Source organism: Morchella importuna, assembly GCF_003444635.1.
Source record: "Morchella importuna strain M04M26 chromosome Unknown Morimp01GS026, whole genome shotgun sequence".
Classification (NCBI taxonomy): Eukaryota; Fungi; Ascomycota; class Pezizomycetes; order Pezizales; family Morchellaceae; genus Morchella; species Morchella importuna.
This window is the reverse complement of record NW_025763423.1, coordinates 711,620-734,707: the sequence shown is the minus strand read 5'-3', so window position 1 is coordinate 734,707 and position 23,088 is coordinate 711,620. Positions and strand designations below refer to the sequence as shown.

Genomic DNA, 23,088 nt, shown 5'->3' with positions numbered 1-23,088 from the left:
ACATGTACATACTTTCACGCCCCCCAGCACGGAACAAAACGCTTTTCTGGTATGTAAATGTGCGCATAGAACCAAAAGTACCTACATACACATGTACTATCATACATGTAAAGACACAATAAAGATACATAAAGGTAGCTTTAGATAAATGTGAAAATGCAGCATCGGGACACAGATATCGCCTCATTGAAATTTCAGATATGTCGGTCTATCGCACTTTGGCCACGCGGGGACGTCTTTTAATTGATATAGGAACAATGTACTCTTGCAGTCCCTGCGTTCTGCACATATTGTTTGAGGGGTATTTGTGTTTGAAAAACGACGCTGTTGCATGAAGGTATGGTATCTATTGCTTGACCCTTTGCTTGACAGTTGTTTGGCGACTTGGCACAACCCAGCTAATGCAGCCAAGGTCGATCCGCGGGTAACTTTTACACTTTCGGTGACACTCTACCTGAATTTGCCAGTCTCTCGGGTCGTTTTTTTCCCCCCGGTCATAAGCTCCGATGTAATCAGCTCCTAGGCAGTATAACTTAAATAGGTACATGTACTGATGTCACAAACACCATAGAGTACATGCAACTTCCAGGTACGAATTTCACATTTTGCTTGTCATTGGGCTTGAGGCAAATGCGGGTTGTCGTCGTCCTCTTCGCAACCTCAGCAAGCCGAAGAGCCGTGAACCTCAAAGCGTAGAAAAACGATGAAGACAGCTTACGCGGCGAACGACCCACCAATACTAGGATCCATCCACCCAGCATGGCTACAACACGTATCTATTTTATTCCGCATCGTAGTTTGGCCGTCTTGCTCAATTACATGTATCCTTGGGTTAGACAATGTGCATCAGGTGGCATTGCCACCCCCGTCAACCTGTATTTTATTGAAGAAAAAAACTCCTTTCGTTCTTTCTTTTTTAGCTCTTGATCCTCTGCATCACACCTGGCTATACATACATATTTAACTGTCCTCCCCCCTTCACGACGTTCAAGATACAATTTCACTTTGGTGATCTACCTATAAGTCTGGGTTTGTTATCTCTTCAAGCCATTGCAATCACCCCCCCCAAACCCCCACCTCATCCACATCTCACATACTCTCATTATAAGGTCTACTTTGTTCCTGGCCTCCCTGTCATTCGCTCCTTGCCTTAGTTAGTCTATTCTAGTCCTTAAGGTCGACTCTCACAGCAGATAGATCATATAGACGATGGGTTACACTACATGGTTTTGTGCCACTTTGGCATTGCTTGACGGAGTGCTTGCTGTAAATTTGTCTCCACCCACTGGCTCTACTATACCACGCTCCTTTGGATTCGATAAGGTTAAAAAAAACCTTGACAATATCCCCAAATTGCGGAAAAGAGCAGACACAATTTTACAGCGCTTAGATAATATGGTATGCCCTCTTTAAAATATATTTTCTCGATAAAACGTTCTATATCTAACCGTTGTGTTTAAGGATTATTTATATTATGCAAATATTAGCATTGGTACACCGCCACAGCAATTGCGTCTACAGTATGTTTGGTCGATCCTTCCCCGTTTCATCAAAAGTACAAGTATAAATAATAATTTATAATAGTATCGACACTGGTTCTTCGGACATTTGGGTTGAAAGTGCGGACTCTTCTCTGTGTATGCAATCAACCGATCCGTGTGGCTCTACCGGAACGTTTAACTATAACGATTCTTCAACATACTCAAAGATTGCAGATGACTTCAGCATTTCTTACGTCGATGGAGAATATGCGAAGGGTGACTACGGCAAAGACATATTTTATTTCGATGATGGTTCAAACGTTACGGGTCTTCAATTCGGAATTGGACTTAGTTCGAGCTCCAGCGAGGGAATCATGGGAATTGGTTTCAATCTTAATGAAGTTCAGGTCCAAAGATTGGGCAAGGCACCCTATAGAAATTTGGTTGATGTGATGGCCGATCAAGGACTTATCAAGTCTCGGGCATATAGTCTCTGGCTTAATGATCTTGGTATGTAATATAAAATTTCGGGGTGCAGGCCTAATCGTGAACAAAATGATTGATTAGGTTTCTAGATGCTACTACTGGACAGATCCTCTTCGGGGGTGTGGATACGGCCAAATTTCACGGCTCCTTAACCACCCTCCCTATCGATAAAAGAGAGGGTGAAACTCAATCCCGTGAGTTTGCGATCACGCTCACCTCTGTCACACTTGTCAATGATAACGCCGATTCCCTGACTATAACTAAAAGTGGCTTCGAAGTCGCTGCCCTCCTTGATACCGGATCTACATATACATATTTACCAACCGATCTTGCCGCCGCACTGACGGATCAGGTTGGCGCCCAAACAGTCGAAAGTCTCGGATGTGCTATTGTGCCTTGTGATGTTAGAAGTTACAATGGTAGCATTACCTATGGATTTTCTGGAGCAAATATCACGGTGGCGTTGCGCGAGTTAATCGTCGATGCGTATGATAATGACGGAAACCTGGCTACATACACCGACGGCACACCTCTCTGCTATTTTGGTATATTGGATGCTGCTGGTGGTTCAAATGTTCTTGTGAGTATTCGTCTGTGGACAAAACCAAAATTATTTTCTCTAAATCATATAGGGTGATACTTTTCTCCGATCCGCCTATGTCGTTTACGACCTTGACAATGAAGAAATCAGCCTTGCCCAAACACTATACAACGTTACAGATAGTAACATTCTCGAAATTGGAACTGGGAATAATTCTGTTCCAGATGCAACCGGGGCCGCCAGCGCGGTGACGATACCCGCAACTGGTGAAAGCGATAGGTCAAACACAATGCCATACGTCTCTGGATTCGTCACTAGGACAGCTACTGGAGTTATGGCTACAAGTACTTCAGACAGTGTGCCTTCATTCAACCCATCGCGCTTTATTCTCACCTTTATAACAGCCGGCTGTGCCCTTCTGATCTACATATTGTAGAATTGATCCTCTCTATTTTTTTATTTGCTTTCTTATTTTTTTTACATACGCTTGGGAGTTATCTTTGTCGGGAATTGGACGTGGTTGGACACCCGTCCCTTTAACTGTTTTATGGAGTTTATACACAGGATCTGGGGTTGCTGTCACTCATTATGTTACACCTTTTGTACAAAGAATAGCCCATTTGTTAATATTTGATTTAGACGGTTAGAACACGAAAGACGAATTGTTATGATAGGAATTACATGTTCTTTATGAAATAAGAAACTAGGTTCCCGAAACATTTATGACCGGGCTCTACGGTTTCGTTTTGTGATTTATCAACGAGATTTCCTTTTCTTCTTCTTTTCCTGAAGCTCATCTCTCATTTGCGCAATTAATGAATCCACAAATCGTTCCAAAAAGTGTAAAACCTCCAAATTAAATTGGAATCTCAAGTACCATTATTAGCGTAGCAATATAATATAGAAATACTGTAGTCTCGTAATGAATACATAAACTAGCTGGTACTGTAGATTAAATACTTACATCCCTTCGTCTATTCCTGAGGTTATAGCTTCCTGCCGGAGAAACGGCGTACCGTGGCGATCGACACACAATCCCAACGATAAGTGGTACACCACTACTTTTTAGACCAATTTTGCGTGACACTAGTGGTCAGTTTTGCGCCGCCGACTAATATTACTTCAAGTTAGCTTCTGAATTTTGTATGGTGAGCTACAAATCGCCATAAATCTTGAATATAGACCAATTCGAAGGGATATATTTATATGGACTATAAAAACGGCAAATAGTGGAAGCCATCCCGTAGATATTTTTGAAGGTTTGCAGGCGCTCAAATGTGGTCTATAGACTCCCCACCCCCCAGGAGGTGTCTACAGATTTACCCGCCTGGCAGTCTTCTTACCACTCTCATGCTTTGATTAACTACCACAGATTTTTGGTGAGAATTAAGGACGGGTGTTTTGCGGGGGAAAAAATATTTGTAAATATGCTTAGAACTAGTACAGTCCGTATATATATATATATATTCCGGAATTCTTATATTTCTGTACATTAACAAAATAATGATCATCAAACTAGGCTGGTTTCAGTTTCTTTGGCGATCCCGTACGTACTCAAGATGAAAAGGTTAATTGGGTACGCAACCCTGATCCACTGCTGATACTCCAGATGCATGTACTCAAAGGTCTGTAATTAAATGCATAGACAAGCCTATAATATGTAGTCTCTTACGCAGTATACACCCCCGGTCCCCTCAAAACACCAAAAGCGTTTATATATCAAATCTAGAAAGTACGAAGTATTGTAATTATAATTACAATTATATCTTTGGCAGTTGGATCCGATACTGTAGCTTTCAGTTTCTATTAGTAACTATAATATATAGAGATCAATTCTATCGATTTTATGGAGTTCCGTTCATCAAATTTGGGATGAAACAATTGGCGACAGAACTGGTACATGTATTAGCTACATACAAAATATATTTCTCTATATAAACTACATGTATGATGATAGTATAGCTCTTACGGATACTCTGCACGAGTTTTCTCAAACTTACTATCGGATGCTGTATCATTGACCTTATATTTTCCTGCATTAGGTCATCACGTGTGGCCTTGTTATTCTATCGGTGCTATATACATGTATTACTACGCAACCCAATGTTGCTAGTCCACCTAGCGACTTCTTTTTGCACTTTTCCTTATATTCCAGTGTGTGGATATAAGGATGTTTCAAATTATTCTCGGAACATAACCACAGCCGTCATGGGTTGCAATTAATAAATTAAACAAAACAAAAAAAGCCGTCATGGGCTATCACTCGCGCTAGCTCTAGCACAAGACTACATGTACCGGCGCAAAGTTTGTACTCGGCGTTCCTCCAGATCCGGCTGCTATTAATGAATTCGAATCCCCTACATCATCAGGGTTAAAGAAATTATCTTCACATGTACGTTATGTGCTTACTACCTATAACAACATTCTATTTTCTCATACAGATGTTTTGCACATCCTAGGATACACGATCCTAGACGCCGAGCACGGGGTGATAGTATATACAGTTGGGTCTCCCTATAAGGGTACGATGGGACCGCAAGAGGGTACGATGGGACCGCAAGATGGTACCCTTATAGGACAGGTACCCTTATAGGCTGATAAGGGTTAGGGTTTATGTCCGGGCTTGGTTTGGTTTTCGAGATTTTCGACAGTTCTAGGGGTAAAATAGTCTACCTGCATGTTGGGTAGGATATAACCTATAAACCTAACGGATATGATACATGTATATATATACTCCAGAATACACTTCTCCTGCTCTTTCCGGACACCCTTCCGACATCTTTCCGACGATTGCAAATGTCCATAGGCAGACTGCACATTGCTGATGCACTACCTTTCTGGATGCTCTTCCTCATAGCTATAGTACACGCTTCTGATACTTTTACAGCTGTATGCAGATATATTACGTTAGACGCATTTCTTATATTATTTGATAAGTATGCTGATAAATAATAGTCAATTATATGTACTCATTCACCTAGGCCTTAAACACATGTAGTATAGTGATGTAACTAGGAAGGTGGCCCATTCATAATGTAGGGGGTGTCTCAGAGAGGGTATCGATGGTGATGGTTCTATTACGAGGTTTCGGAGAGAACCTCCCTTAAGTACATGTACTCTAGCTCTACGAGACTGTCATAATGACTACACGTCTCCTCCGCCACGACATCCGTAACTATATGTACATGCACTATTGCACACATTGCTATAGTCACTTAACAGCTCCCTACATATATGTATATATTAGAAAATACATATCTTTAACTACATATATTTAGCCTACGACAGTTATATATACGTGTACTTTTCTCTTTATAACTACAAGTAATTTCAGTAATAGAAGCAAATATAGCAAGGACATACGTAGCCTCAGGATCACGTGTAGGTTTTTTTTTTTAGCGCGCTATATGAAGGAGAGTGAAAGTAATGAGACTTGGTGACTTTTAAATTTCCTCTTTGCTAGTTTGGGTTTTTCGGCCACTTGGAGAAACGGGGATCGAGTTGAGCCAACAGAAATCATAACTATAGTTCTAGGCCATAAATCATGGGAAGGCGCGGCGTAGCAACCTCCCGGGCCACCACGACTACCCACCCAGCAACCACAATTGATCCTTTAGAGAGCTGGTTTTTTATACAGTTGTTAAATAGTAGATAAATAAAAATAATTTGACATTTAATATCTTGTGTACTAACCTCTTGCCTTTATAACAGCTCTATTCTCCTAGGCATGCTCTCAACTAGCTACCAAAGAAATCATCAGGTAACAGTTCCCAGCAATGAATTAGACCTTCCTCCATGAGGGGCTTTAATACTTAAGGTGATCCAGTACCATATGCCAAATGGGGATACTGTTGATGGTAAAGCTTCTTAAGGTGTACCCAAACATATTAATGGAATGGAATAGGCAAGCCAGTCCTCCAGAATGTAACGGGGACAGTCTTTCCACGTATCGCTAGAATCCGATGGAAAGATATGGCCGTGCAAGATAGAAATCAGGTCTAGATTATTCAAAGATTTATCGTTAAGAACTCAATAATCTTTAAGGGCTCTGCTACCGAGTAAAAAATACTTAATAGCTCTCTTGAAGACTGGGGAAAACAGATAGTTGGGCGGGAAGGATCCTGAGTAGTTATGCTCCAAAGGATTCTGTTCCGCTGCTCCTACTTCCTTACTAAGTTCCGGTACTGCCTTCTAGCGGAAGGGAAGCAATAACATGGCTACCCCGCTTCTCTCTAAGCGTCAGCGAGTGCTTCCAGTTCCGAAGGCAACCACCCTTAGTCAAAGCCTTTGTAACACCTGCAGTCTTGGCTGTCGAACAACCGGAACCTGCATGAATGAGCTGCCGCTCAGGTGTAAGCTTAATCGTTGCTGTAGAGCTCTTCGCTTATTGTAAACTTTTCAGGCATGGTCCCTACCGATACCGGTGGACTCACAATGCTCAGAGGATATAGAGGATTGCCGAGCACTCAGAGCTTCACTCTGGCTGGCTTTCTAATCATTGGTGAGGCATGGACTCGTCAGTCATTACTTCCATGAATAGACACTCTTCCTAACGCTCAGAATGTAGTTACTCTAATAGCTGGTAGCTAACCACACTGCCGGTACTTGCATGTCACTGTGCAACTGGCTTCTATCAATAACTCTCAGCATGTAACTGGGCCCTGTGTGTACTCATACACCAGATAGTTGAAGTGGCTCCATTACACTGCTGACTATATGTACTTTAATGGAATGGAGGAGCCGGCCTTTCATGAGAAAAAATAATTTATCTCTATTCTATACTGTCAATATTACTTTAATAGAGCACCCGCCAGGTATACTGCACGTGGTACCTGCCGTGTATATGATCCTGTAACGGGGGTGCTATGATGGGGCACGACCGTGACTTCGATCAGGTAGAAATGATAAAGAATGCGAACGAGTTATGATGGGACCCGTTCGACAGAAGGATAGAGTTTGTTTTTTGTTTGATCGTTATTTGTAGTCTAGAAACTTAATAACTTTAAGGGGTCTTCTCGCTAGTAAAGATCTGATAATTCTGAGAGGCCAACCTGGAACATTACCGAGTTCTTTATAGAAGTTCAGTGCCTTTGTTCAGGTTCTTTGTTTCTGACGGCAAACTGCCTGTCAATAGTCGGGGGCACAGCGACTATTTTCTATGAGGGGCGAGAGGAGTAGCTACTACGCCTCAGACGAACTTCCGCCCGAGTCAAATCATGCAATCTCTGCTAAAAGCTGGTCGGGATCCTAAGAACTAGCGGAAACAACCGATCAGATAGCAATTGCTTATTCAATTTATTTTAGAATAGATTTGGTGGTTTGTAAAGCGAGGTTTGCTTTTAGTAGCTTGGGTTGTACTCATACTCCCCAAAGATGCACCAGGCTGAAACAGGAGGGTTCCGGCGGTTCGACGCTCCGGGGTTATTTTTGGGGTCTAAAACGTGTTTATTTTGCAGTGTTTCCTCAACTCCGCAACGCGCTCATTAGATTAGCCCAAATTGACCGGAGCGCCGCCAGGATCCTTTCTAGCGTGCTAAAGCATATTTTCCGGACATCGGTTGCAAAGTTATTGCACCTCAAAGGTCAACCACCAAGGTAGGGTAACTTATATTAGGGTTACCCTTTCTGTTTGGCATGCTTGTCCTTCTGTTCTAGTTTTACTCAATCGCCTGCCTTGACTCATGAAGCTCGTTGCTCGCTAAGATCCCTACCCTCCATACCAATAGAGGTAGGGGCTCACCTGCCCTTGTCTTCACCCGTCGATGAAGAACAAGCTGCGGTTACCCTAGGGTCGTATGGCTCTGACTGGTAGAACAGGTATTATTATAACAGCCTGATAGTAGCCCCGTTATAGATCCATCCCCAAAATTACATGTAGATTGAGCTGGCCAAGGATTACTAAATGTAAACAAGTAGTTTCCAGCCTTCGGCCGGTACTATATGTATATCAATCAGTCCAATATATAGGCAAGCCGCTTTGCGTCTTATTCTCTTTTGAATGTCAGTCGGGGCTTTCAGGCCGATGAGGGGCCCTCGATCCCTCCTGGCAGGCAATGTCAATCACTATATCTAGATCTGCTCTGGTCAATATGTGCCTTTTCTGATATCCCCGATATATCAACAGATAGGTCAAACAATTTCTTCAGTTAAAACTACAGGTATATCCCTTTAGCAGCCACCAAGCTGCTAAAATCGAACTACTAACTGATTCCCAGAACCAGTAGAAACTTTATTAACACTCTGGCAACACTCAGCACAATACCCTATGTTAATATCCAACATAACATGTTTCAAGTGAAACAAAAACAGCTCTCAATGAACCAATCAGAAGACTATAAAAGCACATTGCAGATGCAGGTTATAATTATATACTTATTAAATGTAGTAACCCATTCAAAATCATGAGTGGGTACAATGCACCAGTAAAGTACATCCATTGTATCCGCTCTTAGATTCAGATAGGCACTTTAGTTATTCTTATTTAGGTGATTCTATAATAAATTTATATATCTAGCTACTGATTGGGAGTATTCGGAAGCGTGCGTTTCTGAAAAAAATTGAGTTACTCGGCTCTACAACTAGAATCGAACATGAGAAGTTTCTTTGATAGTCAGAGGTCATCGAGCTATAAACAAGCTGGTATGTATGTAGATATTATACTATGAATCTGCTTTGACTATGGGTACGATTTTCTCGAAGTACATGTAGGTGCGCAGGCACAACCTTACTATTAGTACGGGTACCAGATGCAGAAAGGTTGAGCACATGTAGTTAGGATGGGTTACCCTACATCGATCGATCAAGAACCCGGTCACAGTCGCGATAGGATACATGTAACTACATGTAGGGATGATACTATACCCTGCCCATATCGCACGTTCACTAACCCATCGAGAGAAAACGGATTGACTGTTGCATAACAGCCGAACCCTCTCAAGCCCGCCCACCACCACATCCTCCCCATCGCCGCTCCCCGTCCATCTCTAACGTCTCGGGGCATTCGTCTATATGCCTTCGCATTCTCCCCTTCCCACCAACGTCTCTTCCTCTTGTTTGTAGCCCTAATTCGCGCGCTTTCAAACCTGTTTAGATATTCCACAAGCATTTGTACTGTTCTACATCACTCATCCGCCGTCCGCGTTTGGCTTGTAACAAATGTCCTCGTTCTCCCGTAATGATAACCAGCATCTCATCAGGCATGTATCGAACTCTCTGATTGTTCGCCAGCTTCAGGCTGTCTTGAAAGCAGAGGGTCAGCCTGCAAGTGGTTTAAAGGCTATGCTGCAGAAGCGTCTGGTAGCATGTATGTCACCTCTTAGTTACCCTTGTCCACCACTGTTCCTTCTTTCTAATTCTACCCAAAGATATTGAAAGCCTCATGAACGCCAACGACACCGCAGGAATCGATAGAGTTAAGCAACTCATCTATCGTTCAGATTCACCTACACCTAACAGGGGCGCAGCCTCCCCGGCAAGCTTCCCTTCATCCAACGGTTACGGTTCACCTCCTGTGGTCAATATGGGGTCAGGACACTATCCGGCCTCCGCTGCCGCAGCCGCAGCCGCGGTGCCTCAGCCGTATCCTCCCCAAATTAGTTCAAGTTGCGCTCCTGCCCGTTAGTTGTTCTTGGCCCTGACGCAATTACACTAACTTGAAGCTTCTATAGATATCACTCGGATACATTTCAAAGAGAGCCCTTTTTACACAGTTTTAAAGGCACTTAGCAATATCGAACAATGCCCAGGTACGAGGGGTAGACCTTTTTTACCTTTTTTACCTTTTTTTTTACTCTTACCTTATTTCTTATCTCTCTCTTCCTTTCCTCCCACCATATAATATATATATATATATATATATATATCATTATTATTATTATTACTCTTTCTCTTTAGGACAAGAGTAAAGTATTAACATGTAAATTAGTGATGAACACCCATCGCAACACCGTTACGGCCATAGTTAACTTACCCCCCGCGGATACGCAACAGCTCACAGATAAATCTTACCGTTGTATGGTATATTGCGCAGCTGTTGATGGCATAACTCCCTTTACGAAAGATACAGAAATAGCTTTTCCGCATCAAGTTGAACTTCGTGTAAACAACGAGCAAATCTCAGGGCTTAATCTTCGCGGACTAAAAAACAAACCTGGATCTACAAGGCCTGCTGACATCACCGACTACATATTAAACAAGAAGGCATTATATCGTAATGAAGTTACTCTTACTTATGCCCTTACCCAAAAAGTGAGTGTCGAATTTTTGTACCTAGTTTACGGCTAAGACTAACTCACCTCCCCCAGAAGTTTGCGTTTGTAGTGAACCTTGTACAGCAAGAGTCCGTTGATCAACTTGTTGAGAAACTTCGTGTTGGAGCATTCATTGCAAAAGAAACCGTAATTGCTGACAGTGAGTATTCTGATTCCCCAGCTGGTATTTAATCTGATACGAACGGCACTGTAGTGGTCAAAAAGAACGAAGATTCCGACCTTGTAGCCACAGCTAGTATTATGTCTTTAAAATGTCCACTGTCCACACTTCGCATCAATCTTCCTGTCCGCAGTACATTCTGCAACCATATCCAATGTTTTGATGGTACATCCTTTTTGCAATTGCAGCAGCAAGCCCCGGTAATTTTTCCTTCTCTTTCCTGACATCAACATTCTGTCTAGACAGATAGCTGACAGTAATAGACATGGAGCTGTCCAACTTGTAACAAAAGTATCGGATGGAAGAGTCTTGTGGTTGATCAGTATGCTCTCTATATCGCCTGTTTTTTTATTTTACAAAGATTGCTAATTCTTCAAGATATTTCCTCAACATCTTGAATAACACACCAAAAGCTGTGGAATCAGTAACAATTGATGTTGATGGTCGATGGTCCATTGCTGCGACGGCGACAAATTCGCCAATGCCTGACTCTGATGATGATAATTACGGCGATGAGATTATTGAGATATTGGATAGTCGTGTCACAAAGATCAAGGATGAAGCAACCCCTTCATCTGTTTCGCCTATTGCTCAATCTTCTGGGGAAGTGTCACCACTGACCAGAGGTGGCAGCGGCAAACGGCCATTTTCTCAAGTTATTGATCTTACGCAGAGCGATGACGATGACGAACAGCTACACCCCTCAAAACGGACAACCCCGTTCATAGCACCCGCGAGCATCAATTCTGGCAATGGGAGACTTCCAGGAGTTCCGTATTATGATTCGTTGCCAGGGCTCGACAGCCGATGATATGCCCAATCATGTTCCCAATCCTACCCTCAATCAATAGTAACTTTACTATATCCTAGTCTTCATTTAGCCGATGCACCTCTGGTCCTTGCTTGACGGGTCTGGGACCATCACTTGCCCATCCTTTACTCTGTCTCTCTCTCTAAACCTTAAAGCCTTAGTCTTATGTTAACTCTTTTTCTTGCGGGTATCGGTGTTGTTTTGTTACCAAGGGTTTTTCTTTTTTTTTCTTTTTTTTTAAGAATTCTATTATGCGGAGTAATGGTTTTGTGCTTTTTCGTGAGCTTATCTCAGCTTGAATGAATGGTCTACTGGGTCAAGGGGGCTTAAGTGTACGTAAAATGCCTCGGATCTTTTGTGCTAGCTCAAATATGTACCTACAGTAATTATATCCTATCATCTAGCTTGGCGAATTTGGTTCTATTTGGATATCACGTGACAACTGATAATGCAGTTAAAGTGGCTTGAAATCCCCTGTTCAGCCACATGGGGCTACAACTGAACTCTGGAGCTGCAATCTTATTGACAAACACCACGCTCAACGCTTAAACGGTATACAAGCATCCTTTCCCGTGGGAGATGCACTGCTGTCCCTCCCGTATTCCCAACGACTGACGATCTATACATCCCTAATAAGGGACATTGATTCCTCCGATCCATCAACACTCCTGCCATTCCCACCCGCTCCCGCCTGTTACCTTGGGGACATCCGAATTTCTACTGGAAAGAAGAATAATGTCTTTCGATGCGCCGTTGCCCCCATACAATGCATCCGACCCGCATGCCTCTTTTCTAAACTCGACGTGCTTAGACCTCTTACTCATCGAGATTGTCCCATTGGCGCACCGACTAGCGAATGAGTTGAGCGTGACGAATGAGGCTCTGGATGATGAAGAAGAGAGGGAGGCCATGTTTTATCGCCTCGAGTCGTTAGGGTATCGAGTTGGACAAGGGCTCGTAGAGAGGTTTGTTCGGAAGCTGGGAGCTGGTTTGTTCTTGCAACACTAACAAAAGAATGTATAGGTTTTCGAGAGACCGGACCAGAATGGTTGATACACTCGATGTTATAAAATTCATCTGTAAAGACCTGTGGACTATCGTTTTTAGGAAGCAGATCGACAACTTAAAGACAAATCACCGTGTAAGCTATCCATCAGTGTATAGAGCTTTTATCCGGAGGTGAGGGGTGTTAACAAAACGGGGTATAGGGTGTTTATGTATTAACCGATAATACTTTCCGTCCGTTTGCACGGATGAGCTCAGAGGCTGGCGGAAATGCTGTTGCCAGAGCTCAACCTGTAAGTATAACTATACATCCATCGTTACTCCTTATTTTGTGCTAATCATGAGTGGATGTAGTTCCTATGGTTCCCTTGTGGTATTGTTAGAGGAGCACTGGCGAATATGGGTGTGAATGCGAGCGTTCAGGCCGAAACAACAGAACTTCCAGCTGCGACGTTCAAGATAGAGACAATATCTAAATCCGCGGTATGAGTTTCCGGGATTTCGCTTTAATGGTGTTTCTACTCTTTCGCCAAGCTACAAGCAGACGGTGGTTTTATAAAATTGATATATCCTCGGCGTGAACTTGAAATAATTCTACGTTTTTTTTTTTTTTTTGTTCATTGGGCAGACTGGAGAAGAACAGTCTGGGAGTTAGGGGAGTTCGTCAAATTCAAGATTAGTACCAATCAAATTCACCTTATATCGGTCACAAAAAAACTGATTCGATTGATCTTGCTGAAAATACGCATGTCCGTTTCCTGGGTATATATTATGCAACAAACGAGCCTTTAAAAAAAGTTTCTATCTCAGAATTCTCCCATCACAATAATCCTTTTGTATCTGGGCCTCAATTGAAGGGGTACAAAGGAAATCCAAGTACACAAACGACAGTTGGTGACGTTGAATTCTAACCCCAGTTGTTTTTTTCTTCTTTTTTCTTTGTTTTCTTTTTTAAATAGTCGGTAAAATATTTATCTACAAATACATCATGAAGCCCATTGTTAGCTTCACACCCAAGCATACGAGTGATAGGAAAGAGCTTTTATCAGGGTTTACAACTTTGCAGGCTCAGCCGCTCTCGCGAACTCGACACCCTTCTCAATGTTTCCCTTGAGTCCCTTGATCGCTATCTCGAGAAGCTTCTTCTCGTTGTCGTTGATCGTGGGGATGGGGTTTGTCGCCTTGACGGCACCTTGGGGCTATTCAATAGTTAGTATCTCATCCCAACAGCATTATTTCCATTAATAACAGGGTGGGTAAATTCGTACTCCGAGCTCAACAGGGACAGCGAAGAAGTCGATGCCACCACCAAGGGACTTGCTGACTTCATCACCACCAGAGACACCAGGTAGGTAGACAAAAGTGGGTTCAACAATGCCCTTCTCGCCCTTGAGGGCCTTGATCACCGACTCAGCGAATCTATTTTCAAGTTAGCTTTGAAGTCAACCATTTAGCTAGATGTCATGCACCTGAAACCAGCAAACGCCATGGACAGGGTGGCTGAACCACCACCGTTCTTGGCCGCAACAACCTCGTCACCTCCGAACTGGATACCTGCAAAACCAGATCTGTCAGATGAAAGGCCTGAAAAACAAGATGCCAGGCGGATAACTTACGGTGGACAAGTCCATCCAATTTATCAGCGGGAATGTCGCAAGCAGGTTTGGCCAAGCTCAATAAAGGAACAATGGTCTCTCCACTATGGCCACCAATGACGGGTACCACGATCTTGCGCGAGTCCTTCTCCCCAGTGATCTGGGCGGTAAAGGTTGAAGCACGAACAACATCAAGAGTAGTTACACCAAAGAGACGGGAGGGGTCAAAGACCTTGTGGGCCTTGAGGATCTCTGCGGCAATGGGCACAGTTGAGTTGACAGGGTTGGAAATAATCAGAATGAAAGCCTTGGGGCAGAACTTGGCAATGCCAGTAACAAGGTCACGGACAATTCCGGCATTGATCTTGAAGAGGTCATCGCGAGTCATTCCAGGCTTTCCTATCAGTAGTTAATATTTAATGCCCACGAAGCCTGCTAACATAGATGACCAAACTTACGGGGGATTCCAGCAGGAATAACAACGATGTCGGCACCAGTGAGAGTCTTCTCGAGGCCATCATCGGCAGGGAGATATCCAGTTATTTGCTAAATATCAATGTAAGCTCAACTATTACGGTACAATATGGATGAAAGAGGCACCTACTGCGGGGGAAGAGATGTGGGAGAGATCGGCGGCAACACCAGGGGTGTTGACGACGTCGTATAGTGACAATTCGTCAATGAGGGGGCTAGCCTTGAGGAGGAGGGACAGAGGCTATGGTTGTAGGACCTCGTTAGCATGACTGAGCTCTTCCATTTTTTTCCCCCTTCTTTATTTCTCTTTCGTCCGTTCTCATCAAAAATCTAGAACGAATCCTCAGGAGGCGCTTTGTTTACCTGCCCGATTCCACCGGAAGCACCAAGAACAACTATTACATCCTTTTTTTTTAGCAAGAATAATAACGACTATACCAAATAAAAGAGTCCACATAGGCTTCTTACCAGCTTTGACCATTTTGATTACGGTGTCGGATAATAAAGAGGAAATAAAGTCGTAGTGTCAAGTAATCTCTTAAGTAGTGGACGAGTAAGTGAAGATTGGAGAGAACTTTGAAAGGGGGATGAGGAGGATCAATTGATGTTTTATGTATTTGGTGGGGTCATGGTGGGGTGGGTTGACGTTGCAAATCCCGCAGCAGCGGGGGTGCCGGCTACGAACACATGCACTCCTCATCGAGTCCTTCATCTTCATCGTAGCCAGATGTACCCCACGCTGTGAATTTCACACTTACATCTCCCGTACATCCCTACCTTTCGCAAAACGATTCACGTATTGGATTCTACAAATTCGCCGGCCGAAACTCCGCCTCGGATGATTGCGGGGATGTCTACCGCGGGCCGAACTACGGTCGCACAAGCATTGTACTGAGTGGTTGGCTCGGAGGGAAGCTTACAACACCATGCGCTTAACCGCTTTGCTTTACATGTGGGTTACTCCAGACCTACTTTTGCTTCTCAAATCGGATAGATGGCTTAGTGCCTGGTAGCTGGGTAATTATTCCAGTACCGTATGCAGACGAAAAGAAAAGGAAAGGAAAAAAGTAAAGGTAAAGAATTCCGAGATAGTAAAGTTTTTCATTTATTTTCACTACAGGAGAAAAAAAAAATGCTTCGACCCCCACTCTCCACACAAAACCGTTTATTTTATCTAAGCCTTCTCGGCGGCGGCCTTGGCCTTGACACCTCTCGGCTTGCTGGCAGGGGTGGCCTTGACGGGTCTCTGCGACCTCTTGATGGCACTGGCACGAGCAACAGCCTCCTGTTCCGGTTGTTAGGATCGGCTATCGGGTAAGTACGGGAGTTAAGGGAAACAGGAATAACATGCCTGGCGGAGGTCGGGTCTAATTGAAGTGAAAACCTCAAGTCAGCAAGCCATCCGAAAGATACCGAATACCAAATATCAAAAAGAAGTCAGAATCATAACTTACCGGTAGTGCTTCTTAGCGACACGGTTGACAATCGCAGCATAGGTCCTTGAGTGATCGATTTGTCAGCTAACCCAACCTATCATTGGCCCTCCCCCGGGTAATTATTTCTCCGTGAACCTACTTGCGCTGAGACTTGTTCTTTGAGAACGCGGTGGTGTCATAGAGGGAGGCGGGCTTTGAGCCGTACTTCTCGTGGCTCTTCTTGGTGATCACTGTGGTCCATGTTAGTGTCTGCTTATATCATGAAGTGCCCCGGCCTCTCCCTCCTCCTCCATTTCAGAACTGAAACATACAAGTAACACCGCCATTCTCGTTAGCCTGAACGCCAACAGCCTATTTACAGAAAATCACTCGTTAATCAATAGCCCTGGTTAATGCACCGAGCACGTGATGTGGAGCAATTCCAACCTTCTCGTTGACAAGTCCGGAGTGCTATTACTAAGTCAGCAATCGACTCGAGAGCCTCTCTATCTCAAAATATAAGGGGAAATACCTTGCGAGAGTGCTTGTTGGTCAAGTTCAAAGGCTCCTTGGAGAAGGTGACCCGCTCATTTCCAACACCACGCTTGACGATGTAGGAGGAGTTGTTCCTGGTGATGGCCCACAGAAGGTCAGAGGAGACATTGACGACAACGTTCGACATTGTGATGTTTGGTGATTTGTGTGATGTGGGAGGGGTTCCTACAGGAGCTTGTATTTAGTAAAACTCATTTAATTAAGCTTTGATTCTTTTTGAGGTACATCTCCTCCATCCAATATCCCCAAAACCCTAAAACCCCAAAACCCTAAAATTCCATACTCTTCAATATTTCACCCAAAAGAGCGAAGCACAAAGGCACAAAATTCCAGCAGAACTAGACTCAAATGACGACGGGACTTGAGAATGGCATTACTGACCTAAAAAGCGATATTGACGGCGTCGAAATGGTGGGTGGTCGTTGTAATGTTTGGGGGGGGTGAAACTTTCGGTCAACTGGCGTAACGGTTTGGGTTTGTGGGCAATCCGTGACGGTAACCAGGGTTTCCCACGACCTAGCCCCAAACCCCAAACCCCATGCATCAGGCGCCCTACGACTATACTTTATCCAGGCCAGGGTCCTTTTGACGATTGACGTTCTAGAAAGCAAGAATCATCGCTTCCCGTCACCCTTGTGGCCAGACTCTCGTCTCTATTTCTAGACGCTAGTCAAGTCTGGAATGAATCCTTTCTGTTTGCAGATGCCTCTCCCTTTTCTGGCATGCAGCGTTCTGTAAGTTACACAAGTTACCGCCCGATTTAGACAATAGGCTTTGTTTACCTCACTGACTTCTGCAGAACATGCAAATGCCTAGTTTGTACAGCGGTGGGTAATAAGTCATCAGACGGAACGCCACCAAAATACGCGTTTGCAGGCAAAATTGTGGCTAGGTCGTCCGATGACTTATTACCCACCACTGTATGGCAGCTCAGCGCCACTCCATACAAATAATCCCTGCTTTCTCACTTGCATGTTCTGGTTCTTTTTCCCTGACGCGAGTACATGACGACGCCCACTTTTAATCCCCCCCGGCCAATCCGCCTACGATCCACCAAGCTCCCGGGCGCGCGCGAAACACACACCACTCCCTCCATCTTACTATGTAGAGTAACCTGTAACCGTACCCAGTGATTTCTAAAACACCGCCACAGCCAAGTAAAGGCACCCCAAACATCCCCCGTCATGCGTTTCTATTTCCATTGACGGTTCCGGATCAACCGCCTGGCGTTAAGTTCTTGACGATCCTTTCCTCCCCAAAACTATTCCTCCTTTGCAAACCAAGATCTCTATCAGCTCTTTTCTACTTTGGCAGTGAAAAACACCAAACAGCACACTCTATTTCCCTTTTGTCACATCCTAAAACTGCCGCTCTGCTGGATTCCACTCATTCCTTGTTTTCTTTTGTCTCGCCTTTACCCCCTCCGCTTACCCCCCGCATATCGATTCCTCTCCACACAGCTACCTACATCTGCATACAGCTACCCCAAGCCCAGAAACCCGCTCGTTCCAAAGAAAGGGCTTCTCCCTAAAGCCATACCGAGAAAGAACATACAAGTCTAAACTTGGAATCAATAGAAAAAAAATAAGGTGCAGGTAAATCACAACATACATAACATCCGCACACACCCCCCCCCCTCTCGTCATGGCCATCTTGACAGAAAACTACATCCTCTGGTCGTGGGCCATCTTCTTAATGGTGATCTCAACCGGTATGTCGTCGCCGCCTCCATCCCCCGTTCGTTCTGCGCAACAATATTCAGTGCAATCGCAGCCTAACTCTTCTTCTGCTTCCCCTTCTGCTTCTCCCCCTGCGTCACCAATAGGCCTCTATATTACTCGTTCTCGTTGGTTACCGTTTCTCTCAAATATCATTCCCGAGAATGCATACCATCGTCTAAGCTCTTCATTTGAGGGCGATATCGAGGCCGGATTAAGGTAAGCGATAGCTCCGGGTAGCTAGCTAGCTATGCTAGCTCCCAATACCGCGTCTTGATGATATTCAGAAGTTGATACTAATTCTACGTAGTTCCGATGCCTTTAGCCTCGCCGGCAATGTCCAGGACGGCGACTCGCGCGCCGGTCTAGACGTCGCCTCCAAGAAAGAAATCCTCAAAATCATGAGGAGCCAGAAAGTCGGCTTTGATGAAGCCCGCCAGCTATACATGGTTCAAAAGCTCGCAAAGAATGGAATCGCTCCTGACGGCAGGCCCATGGGTAAGCACCACACAATGTTCTTTATTTTCTCCAAAAATAGAATTGCACGAGGTTTGAGGTTTCGGGCAATTTGGACAGAAATGGTTGGGTGATGCAACCAGTAAGACATGCAGAAATCGAATCCGCTTTCTGTCCAAATTCCCGGCCCTCTTCTCTGTCCAATTCGTGCGATTTTCGCTAGGCGTTCATGAATGTTGGTATATTGCAGAGCATCATGGCTAACAAGTTCTTTTTTAGATCCCCGAGCTGTGTTTTTCTCGTAGGGATATTCAAACCGCATATTTGCCGCATACGTCTAGCTTGGCTATACCCCCCCCCCCCCCTGTTTCATTGGATTACTCGACTCTATCATATCTGGTCTTCCTTTTGTGTTTCTTGTGTTTTTCTTCTTTTCAATCCGCTCTGTACCGAAGAGGGATGGTGTTTGGATTAGGGTGGCCTGGAATTGGGTTGGAGTTTTTACTTTGGTTGTAATTTTGGGGGTTTATACTGGTGGGTTGGTTGGGTTAGGCTGGGTTAGGCTGGGTTAGGCTGGGCTGTGGTTGCATCACTACTCCTCTCCCGGAGCGTCCTGCGACCGTTGCAGTGCTCGTGCAATGGCCCCGGGAGTGGTGTTTGTGCCAAAAGGGGATATAAAAAAAGGATCAAAAACCGAACAAAAAAAAAAGGGATACCCTAACGGCAGCTCTTGTTGTCATGGGTAGCTTGCAAGGACACTGCCGATAACAACCACAGCAGAGTGCCAAGGTTCAATGGCTAGGTGCTAGAGGATTCAATTTACTTGGGAGATCTCTATACTTTTTTTCATTTTCGATTTCTGCACTTTTATTTTGTGAACTTTGAAGGGGGATTGAGGTTTTCCCTTTGTTGTTATTTCTTGTCGCCTCTCTACCGGTCAAACAATCATTTGTTTGCATTTTTTTTTTCAATCCCATTTGTTCATCTGCATCATCATCATTATAACATATTACCCCCTTAGTTACCAAGCTATACGCTCCCTCTGTACTATTTTCTTTATCTCTCTGCATGTATTCTACTATCTATCTGCATACCGGGCGGCCCCTTCTGACCGGACGTTATCTGGATCTAATTTATATTCACCATCGATCGGGAAGACCATCTCAATCTCCCCCGCACCGGCACATGTAGTCCAGATGAACAGGAACAGCCGGACCTTCACGGCCACGGTTACGGCCACGGCCACGGTCAATGTCGGGGGTTGATAAGGGGGGACAGGCAGGTGGGCAGATAAATCTATAGAAATTCACCCACCCACCCATCCATCGATCCATCCATGACATGTCAAGGCTTTCCCCCCTAGGCTTCTCCCCCTTTTTTCTTACTCCCGGGGCGCTGGTACCTTTATAAGGCCACCCTTTTACCCTCGTTCTACCCCGGGTACCAAACGTCGAGACGGGGGGGCGAGGGGGGGCGTCTACCGACGTTTCAGGGGGACGCTGGAAGGGTTTCAGACAGAAACCAAGATTAAGCTTTCGTCTCGGTAAGACTAGCTAGGTACATAGAGTAGACAGAGAGCAAGCGAAGGCAACGGTTGCTGCGTGTGTTTTGTTTCGCCGCAGGCGTGCAGGTAGATATGGTGCAATACGTACCCACATGTATGTATGTATCAGGCAGCAGGCAGCACACAGGCGGTTGGTCGTTGGTTGCTCACCGGTAACGTGACCTTCACCGGACGCGGGGGGGGGGCGATTGGTGGAGCGATAAGAGCGAGAAAAGAGGGGGAGAGAGGGGTTTAGCACGGTGCTGTGTCTACGTGTTGGTGTTGTGCTTATGGGCTGTGGTTGTTGGTGGTGCGTGGTGTGGTTACATACAGCCTTCGTGTCGTGGGCTGGCCAATGATCGGGATGACGGGTTTTTGTGGTTTTGGCGGGGCGCGGTGTCAGCTTGGGCGGCCGGGGCGTGGGTTATGGCTTGGGTGCGTTACGTGTGTTACGTTCGGAGAGGGAGACAGTGCATAGGCGGATCGGAATTGCTCTGGCTGGTTCTTCGGGCCTTGCACCCGGCGTTGCGGGGTGGGCGGCGAGTGAGAGCGTGTGATGCTATTGCGGGTAACGTATCGACACGACCGGGGTGGTGCGGCACGGGTGCGAGACACAGCGCTGATGGTCGGCGGGTACTCGTGGTTGAGTTCCCCCGCCTCTAAACCACACTCTCGGTTTTCTTCCCGTGGGAACTTCATTGTCATCCGCTGCGCTACATGCTTGGTCTCGCCTCGCTCTCCAATCTGTGCGCTATATCGACCCTTAACAGCTATACCTCCCGCCCCGTCGCACGCCCGTTGTATACTCGCTCTACTAATCTCCGCAAAGCGGTGTATTCAGCCCTAGGCGACCGCGCAGGAATACATCCGAGAGACCCGGGGCTTCATACGACGTCAGCGAGCGCAGAGCGCCGTAGACATTTCAACCCGTCGCCCGTCTGCCCGACCCACCGGCGGCCGGACCATCTATAGCAACAGCCCCCCCGCGCCGGTACACCCTGTGGGTGCGTACCCGCATACCCGTCCTGTTGGTATGGCATGGTAGATGCCTCTGTCGGCGAGGGTGGGCGGGTCGGGTTGGTGCCGGAGTCATAGGTTATCACTCGGAGTATTGGACTCTTGTGTTGCCGGCTTCTTGCGCTTCGTAGGGGGTATCTACCTAGGGCTGAAGGCTTTAGGCTATTGATCATAGGTTAGATCTGATTGAAGATTTCATAAGGTTTTGATTGTGTTTCCATTTCGCGCGGTGGGCCGGAATTGAAGACTATTCGTAATATCTCCCACCAAGCTCTACGTCTCTTTCCGCGGATACCCGTATATGTAGCTATAATACATGCCTGCAGTTGGCTACCAACTAACCGCAGACATAGATGGGCTAGAGTCTACAAACATCTTTTAAACTAAGCCAGCCGGTCAGGGCCGTATTAATAGGCCCATGCATCGTCTTTAATTTACTCCGACCCCATTCCAGTCTCTCTGTTCCCGGCGCCAGGCTCTCCCTTCCTTCTACCCCTGTTCCTACACCCCTCTCGGTTCCACTTTTTTTCGAATATTACCACAGAGAGAGTATTTGTGTATTCGAGATAGCTTGACTGATGTGAATTGCAATCATGGAGTATCACTCGGTTTTCAATGCTTGATATATCGGATTTCTTCTCACCTCTAATTGGCTTGCTACGGGCTATGGGTGTTCTGTAGATATTTTAGGAACGGTCTAGGCTTTGATTCTGTTTTCTCGCCATATGTAAGAAAAGTTTACCTTGCAAGGTCCACCGCCTGACTGCCGTTCCACCCGAAAGCCCCAGTCCCTTTTCTTTTCTTTCTTCTCTTTTTGCATACGATATCTACACAGAACAAAACAAGGTATTTAGTACTAGCATAACTTAATCCTGGCGCCTTTAAACCTGGATATACAGAGAAACCTATCATGATTCCACCCTCTCGAAATTCCATCTTTACCAAACTTCCAGCGGTTGGAGGGAACGATACCTGCAGTTTGTTAACAAATACCTCTCTCTAAACTCCATCCCTACGATAATTCCAGCAAACTTCGGCTACCGCGGGGTGGAATTATGATAGGTTTTGCTGTAGCCACAAACACCATATATAGCCACACACACTATAAAGCGAGGACTTGAGGCTAGATGATCTGTTACTTTCCTATCCATATTTTCCAGGAAAGAATTGGAGTAGCGTAGTATATGGACAATATCAACTATTTCTTCAAAACAGCCTTACCCTCCGAGTACCGCTGGCATTAATGAATTAAGCAGAATAAAAGAAAAAGAAAAAGAGCTCCGCTGGCTCTGTAGCTACCCAACAAGAGTAAGAAAGATCACAGCCTTTTTTTTTTTTTACCAGTTCCGGGTACAAACAGACTAGACTGAAATTAAAGTATCCCGGTCTACTCCTGCGGGTCGAGAACTGATGTTATCGGAGACATATATCGGTCAGAGCCTTCTATATGGAGCCACGCGCCGGCCTCGGCCATGCGATTACAGTTGATATCCCCGTTTATAAGAGGTCTTGCGCGTAGTAATGGGCACGAGATATCCAGAGGCATAACCCAAGCTAGTAC

At 45.1% G+C, this 23,088-nt stretch overlaps 6 protein-coding genes across 6 annotated transcripts; 4 read left to right on the top strand and 2 right to left on the bottom strand.

The window, feature by feature from the left end:
* Positions 1-1,209: 1,209 nt before the first annotated feature.
* Positions 1,210-2,944, top strand: LAJ45_07931 (uncharacterized protein; the record flags this gene model as incomplete). Its single annotated transcript, XM_046117486.1, has 5 exons — positions 1,210-1,398; positions 1,462-1,520; positions 1,585-1,991; positions 2,057-2,547; positions 2,600-2,944. 5 exons carry the CDS (start codon positions 1,210-1,212, stop codon positions 2,942-2,944), a joined length of 1,491 nt encoding a protein of 496 aa, XP_045969471.1.
* Positions 2,945-9,663: 6,719 nt separating this feature from the next.
* LAJ45_07930 (uncharacterized protein) lies at positions 9,664-11,749 on the top strand (the record flags this gene model as incomplete). The annotated part of the gene is made up of 8 exons (XM_046117485.1): positions 9,664-9,811; positions 9,873-10,109; positions 10,176-10,253; positions 10,433-10,755; positions 10,815-10,917; positions 10,972-11,138; positions 11,202-11,260; positions 11,317-11,749. The coding sequence occupies 8 exons, from the start codon at positions 9,664-9,666 to the stop codon at positions 11,747-11,749; spliced, it is 1,548 nt and encodes a 515-aa protein (XP_045969470.1).
* A 735-nt stretch (positions 11,750-12,484) lies between these two features.
* Positions 12,485-13,243, top strand: LAJ45_07929 (uncharacterized protein; the record flags this gene model as incomplete). The annotated part of the gene is made up of 4 exons (XM_046117484.1): positions 12,485-12,714; positions 12,773-12,890; positions 12,958-13,047; positions 13,109-13,243. 4 exons carry the CDS (start codon positions 12,485-12,487, stop codon positions 13,241-13,243), a joined length of 573 nt encoding a protein of 190 aa, XP_045969469.1.
* Positions 13,244-13,725: 482 nt separating this feature from the next.
* Positions 13,726-15,304, bottom strand: LAJ45_07928 (uncharacterized protein; the record flags this gene model as incomplete). The annotated part of the gene is made up of 9 exons (XM_046117483.1): positions 13,726-13,729; positions 13,814-13,953; positions 14,023-14,173; positions 14,224-14,308; positions 14,371-14,748; positions 14,808-14,895; positions 14,954-15,064; positions 15,187-15,218; positions 15,292-15,304. 9 exons carry the CDS (start codon positions 15,302-15,304, stop codon positions 13,726-13,728), a joined length of 1,002 nt encoding a protein of 333 aa, XP_045969468.1.
* Positions 15,305-15,997: 693 nt separating this feature from the next.
* On the bottom strand, positions 15,998-17,337 carry LAJ45_07927 (uncharacterized protein; the record flags this gene model as incomplete). The annotated part of the gene is made up of 8 exons (XM_046117482.1): positions 15,998-16,108; positions 16,175-16,190; positions 16,278-16,322; positions 16,399-16,489; positions 16,571-16,610; positions 16,686-16,709; positions 16,771-16,958; positions 17,175-17,337. The coding sequence occupies 8 exons, from the start codon at positions 17,335-17,337 to the stop codon at positions 15,998-16,000; spliced, it is 678 nt and encodes a 225-aa protein (XP_045969467.1).
* Positions 17,338-18,437: 1,100 nt separating this feature from the next.
* LAJ45_07926 (uncharacterized protein) lies at positions 18,438-19,272 on the top strand (the record flags this gene model as incomplete). The annotated part of the gene is made up of 3 exons (XM_046117481.1): positions 18,438-18,730; positions 18,822-19,009; positions 19,247-19,272. The coding sequence occupies 3 exons, from the start codon at positions 18,438-18,440 to the stop codon at positions 19,270-19,272; spliced, it is 507 nt and encodes a 168-aa protein (XP_045969466.1).
* Between the last annotated feature and the right edge of the window lie 3,816 nt (positions 19,273-23,088).